The sequence below is a fragment of the Hirundo rustica genome, chromosome 8, assembly GCF_015227805.2.
Source record: "Hirundo rustica isolate bHirRus1 chromosome 8, bHirRus1.pri.v3, whole genome shotgun sequence".
Classification (NCBI taxonomy): Eukaryota; Metazoa; Chordata; class Aves; order Passeriformes; family Hirundinidae; genus Hirundo; species Hirundo rustica.
The window spans coordinates 24629588-24643148 of NC_053457.1; the positions used below are offsets into that span (position 1 = coordinate 24629588).

General features: G+C 44.2%; 1 protein-coding gene across 4 annotated transcripts in view; it reads left to right on the forward strand.

Annotated features, from left to right (window-relative positions):
• The window catches only part of SORCS3 (sortilin related VPS10 domain containing receptor 3), a 275376-nt gene that overhangs the window by 4954 nt on the left and 256861 nt on the right, over positions 1-13561 (forward strand). Inside the window, exons 1-2 of one of the 4 annotated variants that reach the window (XM_040071473.2) lie at positions 4871-4914; positions 4998-5076. The exons of 2 other annotated variants lie outside the window; for them this stretch is intronic. In XM_040071473.2, the coding sequence (XP_039927407.1) occupies positions 4999-5076 (78 nt within the window). In that variant the 5' untranslated portion in view covers positions 4871-4914; position 4998. Of the gene's footprint in view, positions 1-4870; positions 5077-13561 lie in introns of those variants that run through there. One more of the 4 variants, XM_040071472.1, reaches the window with a different exon arrangement.

Sequence of the window (13561 nt, forward strand, 5' to 3'; positions counted from 1 at the left end):
GCATTGATGCTTACAGCATGATCCAGGCTGTGAGAACTGGGGAAGGCAGGATGAGAGCTGGTGAGACACTGGGCTGGGGCCTGTTTTTTTCTTGGCAGCCATGCTGTGCTGTTTTGTCCACTCAACCTGTGACTGTCCTTTCTAGAGTTAATGTGAGATTCACTCCAAGACTTGGAATATGAGATGCCTTTGGAACAAGATAATAAAGAGGAGAAGGCTAATAATGCTGCAGTAGCTTGTGGACATTGGAAGTAGAGTTAGGAGATGCATCTTATCTTTTTGCTTGAAGAGGGATGTGTTAACAGCCCCAGCAGATGTCGTATTGGACATTAGGAAAAGTTTCTTCTCAAAGGAAATGCTGCAGCAAGCTACCAGAAAGTCTTTGGGGATTTTCAAGACTAATGTAAAGATGAAGATCTGATGGGAACCACTCTGCTCTGAAAGGGTTTTCTTTACCTCCTACTACCATTGATCCTTTTTCCTTGCTCTGTGCAAGCTCTGGGGGCTGGCAGTGACAAGCAGGTTGTGCAAGTTCTCTCAGTGAAGCCTGTCTCTTCCGGGAATGATTCCTCTGAATGCTTTTGGCAGGGTTCTGGTGTGATCTGCTAATGTGCTGGTGGTTGGATGTTGGGACATTACTCACTCCCATGGAGCGTTACAAGCTGGGGAGGCCAATGGGATCACTCTGTGCCAGGTAGTTTTTCATTAAAATGCCTTGCAATGCGATGTGTGGTGGGCAATATTTGCAATTCCAAATAGATTGCTATGCTTGGAAGGGAGGAAGGGGAATCTTTAGGCAAGGCAAAGCTACATTTACCTGTCAGCCACAGGTAACTGTTCCAAAATCCAGCTGGATTTTAGTCTAAAATGTTTACTCCTAGAATGCAAAAATGGGGACAGTGCAACCACATTAATTGCACTGCCCTTGGTAGATATTTTAATTTCTATTCTAGACTGTTTCATTCTCAAATAGCTTTTGAGTAGGCTATGGTCTCGTTGCCATTGAAGGTAGGCCAACTCTGGCAAAATGTCTTTATGCATTTCTACTTTTCCTCTACCTTTATTAATGAAGCTTGATACTAAAGTCCTTCTCCAGGACTTTGCCAATCCATTTTTAATTAATGTTTAAATAGAAGATTAGAAATAAAAATGAAACCAGCATGGCAACTACTTCTGTGATTGTGTTGAGTTGGTAGACCAGGGAGAAGGCATCTGGAAAATATTTTTTGTGTTTTTTTTTCTCTCCAGACTGGTTTCATTGCAAAGTTAGTTTGATATTTAGAGCTGGGTATTGTTTGTGGATACCAGGAAACTGGCAGGTTTTGTGGGCCATTTCCCTGCCTGGCACAATAAACTGTTGATGTTCTTGTAGTTCCAAGCTCAGTAACAGAACTGCTCCTGTCCGAGGTGTCTGTCGGGAGTTTCCCTTCAGACCTCAGTACTCAGACTTTGCCATGATCAGGGATGATGCCCTAGGACTGGTGGCTAAGCTTGCAGAGGGGGTTAAATGCAAATAGAAACAGCTGTGTGATTCTTTAATTATTTTTTTTCATAATGGAAAACATTCATCCAATTAGATGATGAAGTCTTTTGAAAAGGGGTTTGAGCAGATAATTTATGTTAGGCAGGAGAGATTTTTCTCAAAAGGGAGGTGAGATGGAACAAATATTTTCTTGAAAGCGAGACTGTAAGAAGATGAAACTTTCTGAAAGTTTCCAAATTTACAGCTGTGTTTGTAGTAGAGATTTTAGAAAACATAGGAGAACAGTGTTGTCTAATGGGAAAAGCACAGATTAAGGGCAAAGATCTTTAGTATTACTTGCACTAAAGAATACTGGAAACCAGTCTTCCAAACAAAAGTCAAGAATTTACTCAAGTCATCCAGTAGTATCATGCTCCTTGAGCTCCCTGGGTGTCTGTGGGTGGAGAGAGCCACGTCATGCTTATGTCAGTCAGCACTCTCACAATTCTAGATTCATACAAGAATTGCGGGCCAGGCCTCATGGTTGGGGCTGCTTCGAGGACATTGCAGGGGACCTGTCAGTTATGGAGCTAATGCTTGGGTTTGCCTGGGCTCTGGTCAAGCTTATCTTCCATTGAGAATCTGTGTTTGAGGGTGTCCAATCCAACTTGCCTCAGTCAAGATGGTGAATTAAATGACATGTTCCTTGTGAAGAATTGAATGCTATAATTGCAGAAATTCCCCAAAGGAGCAAAGTATTTCTTTGAATCCTCAGTTTAAATTGATGTAGGATTGATCTAGGCTATTTTACTGTAGTGGAGAATTCAACCTGCAGGATCCTACAGCAGCAGCAAGTAAGATTGAGAAATGAATACAGAGGTGAAGAAGCCTGAAGCAGTACAGCAAGGAGACCTGTGGGCCCGTTACATTTTCTGAACTACAGCCACAGGACCATGGGTAGATGAGTTTTTTTCTGTCTTGTGCACAGCTTTTCACTGTCTCTTTTTTGGCTCTGAGAGTTTGTTACTCTGTGGGAATTTGACCCACTGTAAGACACGTTGGAGACTGCTCTGGTGACATAGTTGGTGGACCCCAACAGGAATTTTAAGCTGAACTATCCCTTAGCTGGAATAGACTTTGCTGCAGTCACACCTTTGCATACAAGCTTCCTGGTTTGCTTAAACTCTGTGTAGAAGGCCAAGGTAAACAAATTCCCAAATCCTAACCTCTTAATGTTCAGAGAGAACTGAATCATTGTTGTTAATATTTCCTCCATGTAAAAAAGACGGCATGGAAGTATTTCCTTTCCTGCCTTTATGGGGTGTTATGGGACTGAGGGAGCTGAAGAAAATTTCCTGCATGTTTGTAGAACGTGGCTGCGTGGGTGTAAACATATTTGATAAAAAAATCTGCCATGGAAACTTTAGGGTCAATCTCCAGCCTTCATAACCAGTGGAGTCGCAGCATGCAATAAAAGTAAGAAAAGATTGATGCTGAATGATCAAATCTCTCTTTTGTCCCTCCCTCTCAGTGCTGAAGGAGACCTGATTGCTCTCCCACTGAAGCGAGTGGCAAAGCGCTGAGGCTGTGATGGAGTTTTTTCCCCTTCCTATTCCAACATAGGACACAATCGCCAGCCAGGCAGCTCTGCAGAGCACCGCGGGGCCTGCGTGCCCCAAATAGCATCAGTTTTAATGATCTCCAGCGTGGTGCGATCGCGGGGGCGCAGGCCGGGGGAAGGGTGCGGGCTGCCGGCGTGAGGGGAGCGGAGCCGGGCGCTAGAGGGAGCGTGGGCATCTGAGAAAGGGAGGGAGCAGAGGCTGCCGAAATACTGATACGGGAACCCGCTCGGAGTCTTTGACTCCGGGAAACTCCCGCTGTCTGGGGTTGCCTCTGCGAGACGAGGAGAGTCCTAGCAGACACTCGGTGGCGGTGAAGCGTTTTGCCGTCCCGCGCAGCTGATGCCGTGTCCCTTTGTGCTGCCTCTTTGTGCTTTTCCCTGAAGATGGGGTTCCCTGTGCCGGGTCTCTCATCCGCTCCGTCCCCTGCAGCCTGTCTTGTGCCTGTAAAAGCTGCAGCCAGCCCCCTGCAGCTGCCGGCGGTGCTGCTGTGCAGAGGAGCGGTGTTTTGCGGTGCGGGAGCAGCGCTGCGGGTCCGGGCAGCGGACCCTGGGTAGAAGTCCAAGGTAAACAAATTCCCAAATCCTAACCTCCTGATGTTCAGAGAGAACGGAATCACCGTTGTTAATATTTCCTCCATGCAAAAAAGAGGACATGGAAGTATTTCCTTTCCTGCCTTTATGGGGTGTTACGAGACTGAGGGAACTGAAGAAAATTTCAGTTGCCCTCGTCCCGTCCGCTGCCCTGCCCCGCTGCTGTCCCCCACGGGGGGACTGCTGACAGACCCTCCTCGCTGCCCACCCGCTCCCTCTCCCCCACCATCGACAGCGGCAAGGGAGGGCAGGAGAGCTGGGCTCCGTCGCTTCTCTCCCTGTGCCTGATCCGCAGAGGATGCATTTGCCCTGACAGGTCCCTGCCACTTGGCGCTCTAACATTTTGACCAAGCTGAAGGTGTTGCACAAATCTCAGGGTTTGTGTTGCTCCTTTCCTTTGTTGTGGATGTGGAGGAGCAGAAAGAATTGGAATTCTTACCAGCCGCTGCACTGTGGGACAAAGAAGCCTTTCCTGGGAAACACGGTTGCACTAGCTGATCTCTTTGGGACTAAAATGTATATTTGGGATTTAAAAAAAACCCACAAAAAACTGTGACTGAGCAACTGCAAATCACTTAGGTCAGTGATGGGCTGAAGGACTGGGATTCTGGAAGCAGCTGCTTTGACACTGCTTCAGTCTATAACATAGGTGCTGCTGGTTCATTTTCAGTGGTGCTGCTGGTAGGCTCCTGATGTGGGTTGAGCCTCTCCTGGGGATTTGGTAGATGATTCCAATGAGGGGTCAACAGAACAGAAGACTCAGCACAGAGCTCCTGCTGACTTTCAAGACAGAGAGAAATGTTTGGGTTGAGTTCAGATGTGTGTTCTTGGGTGCCAGAGGAGGGTAGGCTGTGCACACAGGATGTCTTTATGATTCGTGGTCGTGCCATTTTGTCTAAAATGTTTTGGTTTCCCTCTCTACAATCAAGAGTTAACTCTCATGAAGGGCTGTTGCTGAGGCTTGAAATGGATGGACATTTGCAAAAACTGTTCCATGGAAGGGAATGTATAATGATTACCTTGCTCTTGCCAAAATGCTTTAGGACCTCATGGGTGCAGAGGGGATGGAATGGGAACTTTAATTGGTTGTTAGCCTTTCCCTGCAGTTGGTGCCTATTTGAAAAATCCCTCCCAGCTGCGGTGAATGCCATGGGATGCAGGCAGATTTGACTGGTCTCTAGCCTTATTTGCCCTCTGTTAGAGAACTGGGAGGTGAACTCTTTCTGCACAAAGCAGTGGGGTGAATGGCTGTGTACATGGAGATGTTTCTGTGCCAGTCTTCCTGTCCTTTACTACCAAATCCCACCAATTTTTTACTTGCAGAATGGCAGACATGACTGTACTTAAAAAGGTCTTCTGCTGCTTCCTTCAGCTGTGTATTCCAAAGGTCATTAAAAGGAAGGTCAGTAGTATAACCTTTTTTTCCTTTTTTTTTTGAGAAAACTGATGTACTCTGGGCTATGATCAGTATTGATGTGGCTACTTAATAACAAAGGACCTACTTTACTTCATTGCCACAGCTTAGATGTGATATATATTATTTCATAAGAGATTGAATGAAAGGAAAAATAGGTGAGGAATTAAGAGGGGAAAGAACAGGGCTCTCAATAGTAGAAAAGTAGAATGTGCTCAGCTAAAATCATTAACAGATTGATCAAGTTAAAGCACTGCAAAGTTCTGTCTCAAAGGGTTTTAAGACCATGGTTGTTTGCTGTTCCAATCCCTTTACCTGCTTGGCTTGACAGATCAAGCCATTTCAAGTTGCAGCTCCTTTTGAGCTGGATGAGAATCAGCATGGGAGCCATGAAATTGGGCTTTCATTGGAAATACAGACAGGGAAGGAATCACATCTGTCTGATCAGGGGAATGGGAGATGACTCTGAAGTATGTGAATTGTTTGGAATAATTTATGGTGTTAGCACAGGTTTGTGTGCCTGTTTGTGCAATCTTACATGGGATAATGTAGAAGCATGCAAAGTTCAGGGGGTCATGTAAACTTCTGGGGTCATTAAGGTGGCCTTCCCCTTTATGTTTCACTTCACAGCCAAAACAGAAAGTCTTTGCCCAACACCAGGTGCAAGTGAAGTACTCCTGAGTGGGACAGGGCAAATTAATTTTCTTTCTGCCCTCTTGTTGGGGCCTGGTTGGGTTGTCTCATGCCAGGTGGAGGGCTGGACCTGTATGTGAGGGGTAATGTCCTTGTTCTGTCAACCACAGTGTCTTTCTACCTTTATTCCCAGCCAGCAAAATGTTGTTAGTACTTGACTGTGCAGTGTGAGCATGGATGGGAGTGCAGATGGGTGCCTGGGGCTGGGACCTGGCACTTGTGGACAGACAGACCAGCTCTCTGAACTTGCATAAACCTTGTGTTTGCAGAGGGACAGCGTTTTGCTTCTGTTTGGCCAAAAGCCCCAGTGCAAGACACAGAACAGGTGAGCCTGTCTCAGAAGAAGCACTGTCAGCTCCTGCTGGGTGTGTGGTGGGAGAGGCAGACATGCAGACCTGCCTGCTTGGCTCTGAAAAACACATTTGTACCTGGCCTGAAAAGAGGTTTGTCTGTGAGACAGTGAGATTGCAAACCAGTGTAGTAGCCATGCTACTTGAGAGAACTGGTATTTCAGAATAAAGAATCTTTGTTCAGGTGTCCTTTGGAAACAACTGGAGCAACACCAGCACAAAGCCCCATCCAGTCACAGTGTCTATATCAGGTGTCACAGAGGTATAATAGAGATTGTTCAGCTGTCTATGGTCAGACTTTATGGGTAGCTGAGCCTTTAGGGCTTTCAGGAAATTGTAGGAAAAGATCTGGCCAGGGCAGCCCAGATTATGATTTCTGCTGAGTGTTTTTGAGGCCCTGCCCCAGCTGCCATGCTGAACACTTTATCTGGTCTGTGAGAGCAATCTGCTCTCTGATGGACCAGGAAATGAGCAAAGCGCGTGGTCATTTTGTTAAGCAACGGAAGTTTGAAATCACTTAACTGTGTGTCCTTCCAGGACCCTTCTCTCTCTCAGTGTTTGCTATCATCTCTGTCCCGATCCCTCATTCTGCTGCCTGTTTGGAGGGGTGAAGAGTGGCAAAAGGTGTACTTGGCTGCATTACAGGTGTGCTGGAGAGCTCGCTCTGATTGATGCATCAATCCGCTGGAGCCCTGCCAACTATGAAAGTGGACATTGGGTGCCATATGGTTCAGGCCAGGTATTATTTTTTGGGACCTGTTTCTTCACTCAGCTCAACTTAGAGGAATTCTGCACCTCTGTGACCTTTTATCCCCTGCTGAATTCAATTCAAATTGGTCCAAAGCTTCCAGTTATCCCCTCCAGTGCTACCTCACATGTAGCATGGTCTGTTGATCCACAGCAGAAATGGCTTCTTTTTAAAGGCACCTAAACCACAGCTACAACATCAGCACTGAGGGGTCCTTAATTTTCTTAATTAAGTGTTCATGTTGGTTTTTGCTACCCTGCCTGGGAACTCCATGCCTTTAATCAAAAAGCAACACTGCTGGTAGTGTAGCATTCTCAGTTTGCTTATAGAGCACCTCTCTGTGGCAGGTTCAGTTGTACCAGCCTTTCCCTTTAATTAGTTTAAGATTATCTGCATTACTTGTTCCACCTCACATACTGCAAGTAACAAAGCCTGCCTTTCTGAGTGGCGCTGAGGTTTTGTTTTTATGGCTCTCAGCTTTCTGTGGCTTTTTAAAAAATTTATTTATTTGTGCTTCCTGTAGTGCTCCTGGAAACAGGCAAGAAACTGGTTTGGGGGGATGGAGAAACAACTCACAGAAAGGGGGAATAGGTAACTCTGCAGAATGAGATCAAATGTTAGACGATAAAATATTGAAGCATTGGAGAATGCTGCATCTTCTGTAGAAGAGGAGATTCTTATTTTCTTTCCCGAAGACAAAGTTTTACAGTCATGAAAGTCACTGACTATTATGGATGCTGTTCTCAGGCTGAGGCTGGGATGAGCCACCTCATGTGCTCATCTTGGGGGAGACAAGGGTGAGAAGCCAGAGCTGATCCATGGAACATGTCGGAACACAGGAGTGAGTCAATATATGTATGAAGATGTTCTGTTTCATGGGGAAACACGTCTAATGCTACTCTTCTTACCTAAGAGAGTTGGCTGTAACATTTATTGCCCATGGTACCTAACAGGTTTGACAAAACAAAGCTTGCTATTACCTGTGTTTGTCAAAATCAGCTGCATGGGAACACCTCAGAATAGAACGAGAGGGCACAGTGGAGCTTCCTGGCCTTTTTTACATCTTTTAAAATCCATTTTAATCACTATGTGGTTTAAAAAGGAAAAAAAGTGTTTTTGAAATATAGGGGATACTATGCCTGTGTTTATACGTGTGTAAGGATACATGGCCTGATAACTATGAAATTAGGTATATAACTGTATAATTAGAGAAAACCTAAGTACCATGTAGCCAGGGATGATTTAGGGCCATGGTCTGATTTTTCCCTCTTTTCCTCTGTTCCCTCTCTACACCGCCTGTTGTAACCTGTGGGCTCTGATGCCATTACATGCTACTAAGGGTCCCTTCCTCCTATTTCCTTTGCTGTGGTCTTTGTACAGTGGCAGTGACTTGGACAGCCTTTGGTATGAATCAAAGTGAAGGTTTTTCTGTGCCTGTCACAGTTGGATTTGGCAACCCTTGGTTACACACCAGGTTCCTTAGGCTGAACGTCGTTGGTGCGCTGAATTTGGAGATCTCTTAAAGCACTTCTCCTCCCTGAGCTCAGTTCTGCTCTGCTCTCATCTGCAGATCTCACTGATCAGGAGATGGGAGGGAATGGTAGCAAGGTGGGAAAGAGCTGGCAATTAGCTGGGGTCTGATCTTCCAACCTTCTTGAGCTAAAAGCATATATATATATATATATGTATGTATGTATGTATGTATGTAAATATATTTATATATAAAATGCTTGTGGAGTTCTAGGGTTTTAAGAGAGAAGTAGAAAACTATGTGTAATGATAAACATTTGGGGCAGGAGAGGCTTTCTCCCCACCCTGTATGTACAGCACCCTGCACAAATTTTGTCTTTGAAGGATGATGCATATGATACAGAAGGCAGAACCTTGCCATTTGTTTTAACCTGCATGTAAGGAATTTGAATTCCCTGAAGAGGAGGCAGCATGGGCATTCCCTGCCAGATTGTTTCTACAGACCATAGATGATCAGTTGTGATGGGGCAGATGTGGCCTTTTCTGTTGTCTCTTTTTGACACCAGCCCCTGCCAGTCCCTGGGGTGGCACGCTGGTCAGTTTTGTGCTTGCTTTCTCCTTCCTGAATGCAGGGCCAGAAGGTGTTTTGCTCCTGTGATAGCCCCTGTGGTGAATTTTTCTTAACAATGCTGGCCACAGGGAAGCTGGTAGCTTTTTCAGGTTCGTTCTTTATTTGAATTCTCTATCTCCAGAGGCATGTTTGTGCCTGACTTGTCCTGATGCATTTTCCTTGGGCATCCTTCTGCTATCGCAGCTCCTGCCCAGGGCACGGACAAAATGAAGGTAATAGATGGAATTAGCACCAGAGGAAAAAAACAAAAAAAAATCCCCAGTCCCCTGAGCAAGGCATGCACAGCCACTGGGAACTTAAATAGTGTTTTGATGACGTACTGCTTTGTGCCAGAGTCCTGCTGAGAAGAAGGGAGGAAAGTGATTATTTGAAGTCAGGGGATCTGACTCCCAGGAGTCTGGGGCACGGTCAGTTTGGGTTAGACATGCCACGGCTGAATGATACATGGAGTTGTCTCAGACAAGAACTGGGCAGAGACATGCTCTCAGGAGACTTTTCTCCTTGTTCAAACTGAATGGGTCATTCTCACCTGCCAGGGTGCATAAATTGCTGTCCTGCAAGCTAAAGCTTTGGACCACTGACTTAATGGTCTGTCCTGCCATTAACTGAAGGGAGAGGAAGGATGTCAGTAAATGCAGATTAGCCTTTCGAGGCTGTTCAGTCAATACTAGTGTTCTAAAATCCACTTTAGTTCATGGTGATTTCATGCTGGTGTTGCTTCAGTAGAGGTTGATTTCTGCTCGTGTAGACAGGACCCTAATGTGAATATTTCTGTGGGCAGTCCTAATTTTGCCAGTGTGGGTCTTTAAATGTCTTTATGTATCTCCTTTAATTTGTGCCCTTGACTTTATTTTATTTTTTTTCCCATTTGTCCTGTATTTTCTTTTCTATTGTCCTGAACTTGGGACAGTCAGAATGAGTTATCTGATTGTGGGGAACATGACTAATTCCGTGACTTAAGGGGGAAAGACTCAAGTATTGCCATAGTGTGGGCAAGTATCTTTCTCTGTTTCTTGCACTGATGAGAAACTTGGATGTTCAAGAGCACTAGCATGTGCTTTAGAAATAAAAAGAGTGATGTTAATTGCCTGCCAGTGATTTGGGCACTTGAGGGTGAGGATTCCCAACCTGGAACTTGCCAGGTCTCTGTTCTTTTGGAATATTTAGAATAAAAATCTCAGTGTTAAACTCTATCCTAAATACAAGCTGTTGGGATTGTTTTGAGAGAAGAGAAGCATCCCTTCCTAGGGCACGTCGTGTCTATTACAGTCTTTTGTGCCACTGTGGGCTCTCAGTTCACTGCTTATCTAAATATCTTCACTGCTTCTTGGGGGGTAACTCTTTTGAGAGGTCACAAACACCTGTCTGAAACAAAGTTGGAGCGAGGGAACCGTTTGCAATGAATTAGAAAACCAGGCTTTTAAACATTATGTTATTGCTGTAGCCTTGAGCTGGGGTTGCCAGCCTCTTCTGTGCTTGTTGTAGAAACAGCTGCTCTGAGAATTTTTTTTTTAGTGTTGTGGTTTTTTTTTTTTGTTTTTTTTTTTTTTTTAGTTTTTTATATATATGTGTATATATATATTTTTTTTTTTTTTTTTTGGCTGCGTAGATAAATAGTACACAGACTTGGCCAGATAGACCAAGTGCTGTGAGTGATCTCTTTACCAGATTGGAAATGATGTTCTGGATCTCTCACTTCTACTTGGAGTAACTTGTCACTGGAACCCTTTGGTTTGTCTTTTGTTCTCTCTCTTTAATAAAACTTTTGTGCTTGGTTTAAATCCTTGCTGTTGCAATAAAATGTTGCCTCAATAAGGACCTTAGCTTGATGAAGCAGGAGCTCCTATCAGAGCAGCATGTTTTATTTCAAGGGCTTATTTTTCATCTTTGTGATGCTGAGTAGGGTAACAGTAATACCTTCAAAGTCAGTGCTGGTGCACTGATGAAATGTCAGTAAGATGAGAATTAGAACCATGTGCCTTCCCGTTCTCTGGCAGCTGGCAGGCTTGGACAGGATGGAATTTGAAAGCCTCTTCTTTCTAACTGCAAGACTGTGCTTCTACCTGTGTTTCGCAACAGACAGCAACCAGGAAAGCATTAACATAGTGATAAATTACCAGGTGTCAGAAGCCATCAAGCTGCCTGGTGAAGCAGAGTTGTCTCTTGGAGGGGCTGAGCAATCAAGGAATGCAGTCCTCTAGGAATAGCTTTGGGTAATGATGAAGGCTTCACTTACAAAATTCCACCAAGCGGTGTCCAAATGGCACATCAAACAAAAATGAAGCTTCTTTACTGCCTTGGTAGAGACCATCCTGGCTTGTGGTGTGGGCACGTTCTCTTGTTGCTTTGCTTATTGCCTGAGCTCTGAATCAGTTTCCCAAATTCCATTGTTGGCCGTGACCTCTCCAGCCCTGCTGAGCTGGTCCTTCCCTGGTCCTGGTTTGGGTTCCCCTCTGGCTCAGGTCCTGCTGGCTTGTCTGACTGGGGCAGGAGTGCTTTACAGTGCTTGATGAAAGCCGAGAGAAATAATCTGGGGTTTTGGCTCAGGAGTTAAGGCTCTTTAGCGCTTGAAGATGAATGACTTAAAGCACAAACAGGTAGTGCAGTAAAGGTGGTGTATTTATTAGAGCAAGTCCCCATTAACTCTTCTCCTTGACAGGTTAAATATCTCTAGCTGTTCTTGTCCATCGTCATATAAGGTCTGACCCAAAGCCAGTGAATTCTTTGCATTTCTATTGACTTTAATAGGGTTTGGACATGTGCCCAGGATCATAAGATCAGATGTGCTGGACAAGACCAGAAATCCATCTATTCCCAATGTCACACTGCTCAGTAGCACAGCTGTATCTGGCAGTGAATTGTGTTTGGCATCTCTCTGGAATCAAGAATGTGCAGTACAGAGAGCTCTGTAAATAACTGACTGGTTGCCTTGGTGTTTTCAAGAGTGTGCGGGCTGGCTGACAGAATGGAAATAATTTGGGTTTAATCCCTCACCCCCATCACCACCCTGACAGGTCTCCCCAGGTCTTGCCTTGGACCGAGCACAGACTTGCATTCTGATTTAAAAAAGACAAACAACAACAACCAACCAACAAAAATCACATCTACCTAAATTTTAAGCGATTGTTTAAAGAATTTTTTTTAATGGAAAGGTGATACTTCTATTTTAAAATGTTAAAAGAAAATATTTATTATATAGTTGAAGGCAAACTCAGTACAATTTAGAAGACACAAAACATTCTGGCCTTATTAAATTGCTGTTTTACTGTAGAAAGTCACACTTAAAGATACTGCTCCCTGTGATTTTTTTGTGCTATGCTGTATTGGTATAAAGTCAGTGAAAAGAAGGTTGCAGTGTTTATGTGCTCTTGTTGGAGGAAAGCAGTGAGCTCTGTGGGTAAAAATAGAAATTATGGGGTCTGATGCACGGCCTGCTTGTAAGGTCATATTGTTTTGTTTTAATTACAGGAATTACCTTGCTGACGTCAGCTAGGAAGTCAGCAGGGTGGATGCTCACACACTGTTCTGGATGTGGCCAGAAAATGACAGGTAGTTTAGAGAGTGGTTTTTGGTTGTGTTCGTTAGTTTATTGGGGGATTTTTATTTTTTTTTTAAGAAGTTTTTAAACGGAATACTTCAAACTAAAATACCCATGTGATTTTTGTTTGTTTATTTGGCTGTCATTTATTCAATTTTTAACATAGATTTCTTAACATTTTTTTGCTAATAATACCAGTTTATAGAAACTAAAATCAAACTCCCTCTTCTTCATCCTGACTTAGAGACTCACCAATTTATAGCTAGGTAGGTTGGGTATGTTTGAGAATGGAGGGGGGGTTACACTTCAGATCTAAATTACTTGGTTTCATTCCTGAGATACAAGAAGAAAATTTAGGGGGAAAAGAAAGTAACATTCGCCAGCAGAAAGTTGTAACTGAAGGGGAGTCATGAGTGCAATGGGGTAGAGCTTTCATGTGTACCACTCCTGCAGGATGGATAAATGCGTGGGAACTCAGCCTTTAGGCTTTACACTAACCACTGACAAGTTGTGTTTCCATCTGTGCGTCAGTTTTCCCACCTGTGAGAGGCAACTGACCTCCTTTGCAAAGCCCTTGGGGAATGACTGGTGGGAAGCACTGGATAAGCGCTGTTATCTACAGCTATTGGCAGCTGAGGTCTGGACCAACATGCCTTTTTTCTTCTCCTTCCCACAGGGAATCAGATATTGGCCACTGTTCAAGACAGGCAATAAATGCAAACAGTTCTACTGTATTTTTTCGATCTTAATTTTCTTGGGTGGCAAAAACAGTGTAACAAAGTCATGAGACCTGTGGCCTGTTTGAATGTGACCCTATCTGTCTACTGTGGGTTGTAGTCTAAGAGCTGCTGCATAGATGTTCCAGTTGAATTCAATTTGTGGTTTGCTTTTTGAAACATAATTTAATTTCTAAGTGTGGAAAGTGTACCGAGCCGAGATTTGTCCTGGTGCTGGGAGGAGAGTCCTAGTCTGATTATTTAAAATGAATTAGTTCTGATGAAATATTTAGCCTTTAAACAACACATTTAATGCAGTGAATTGCA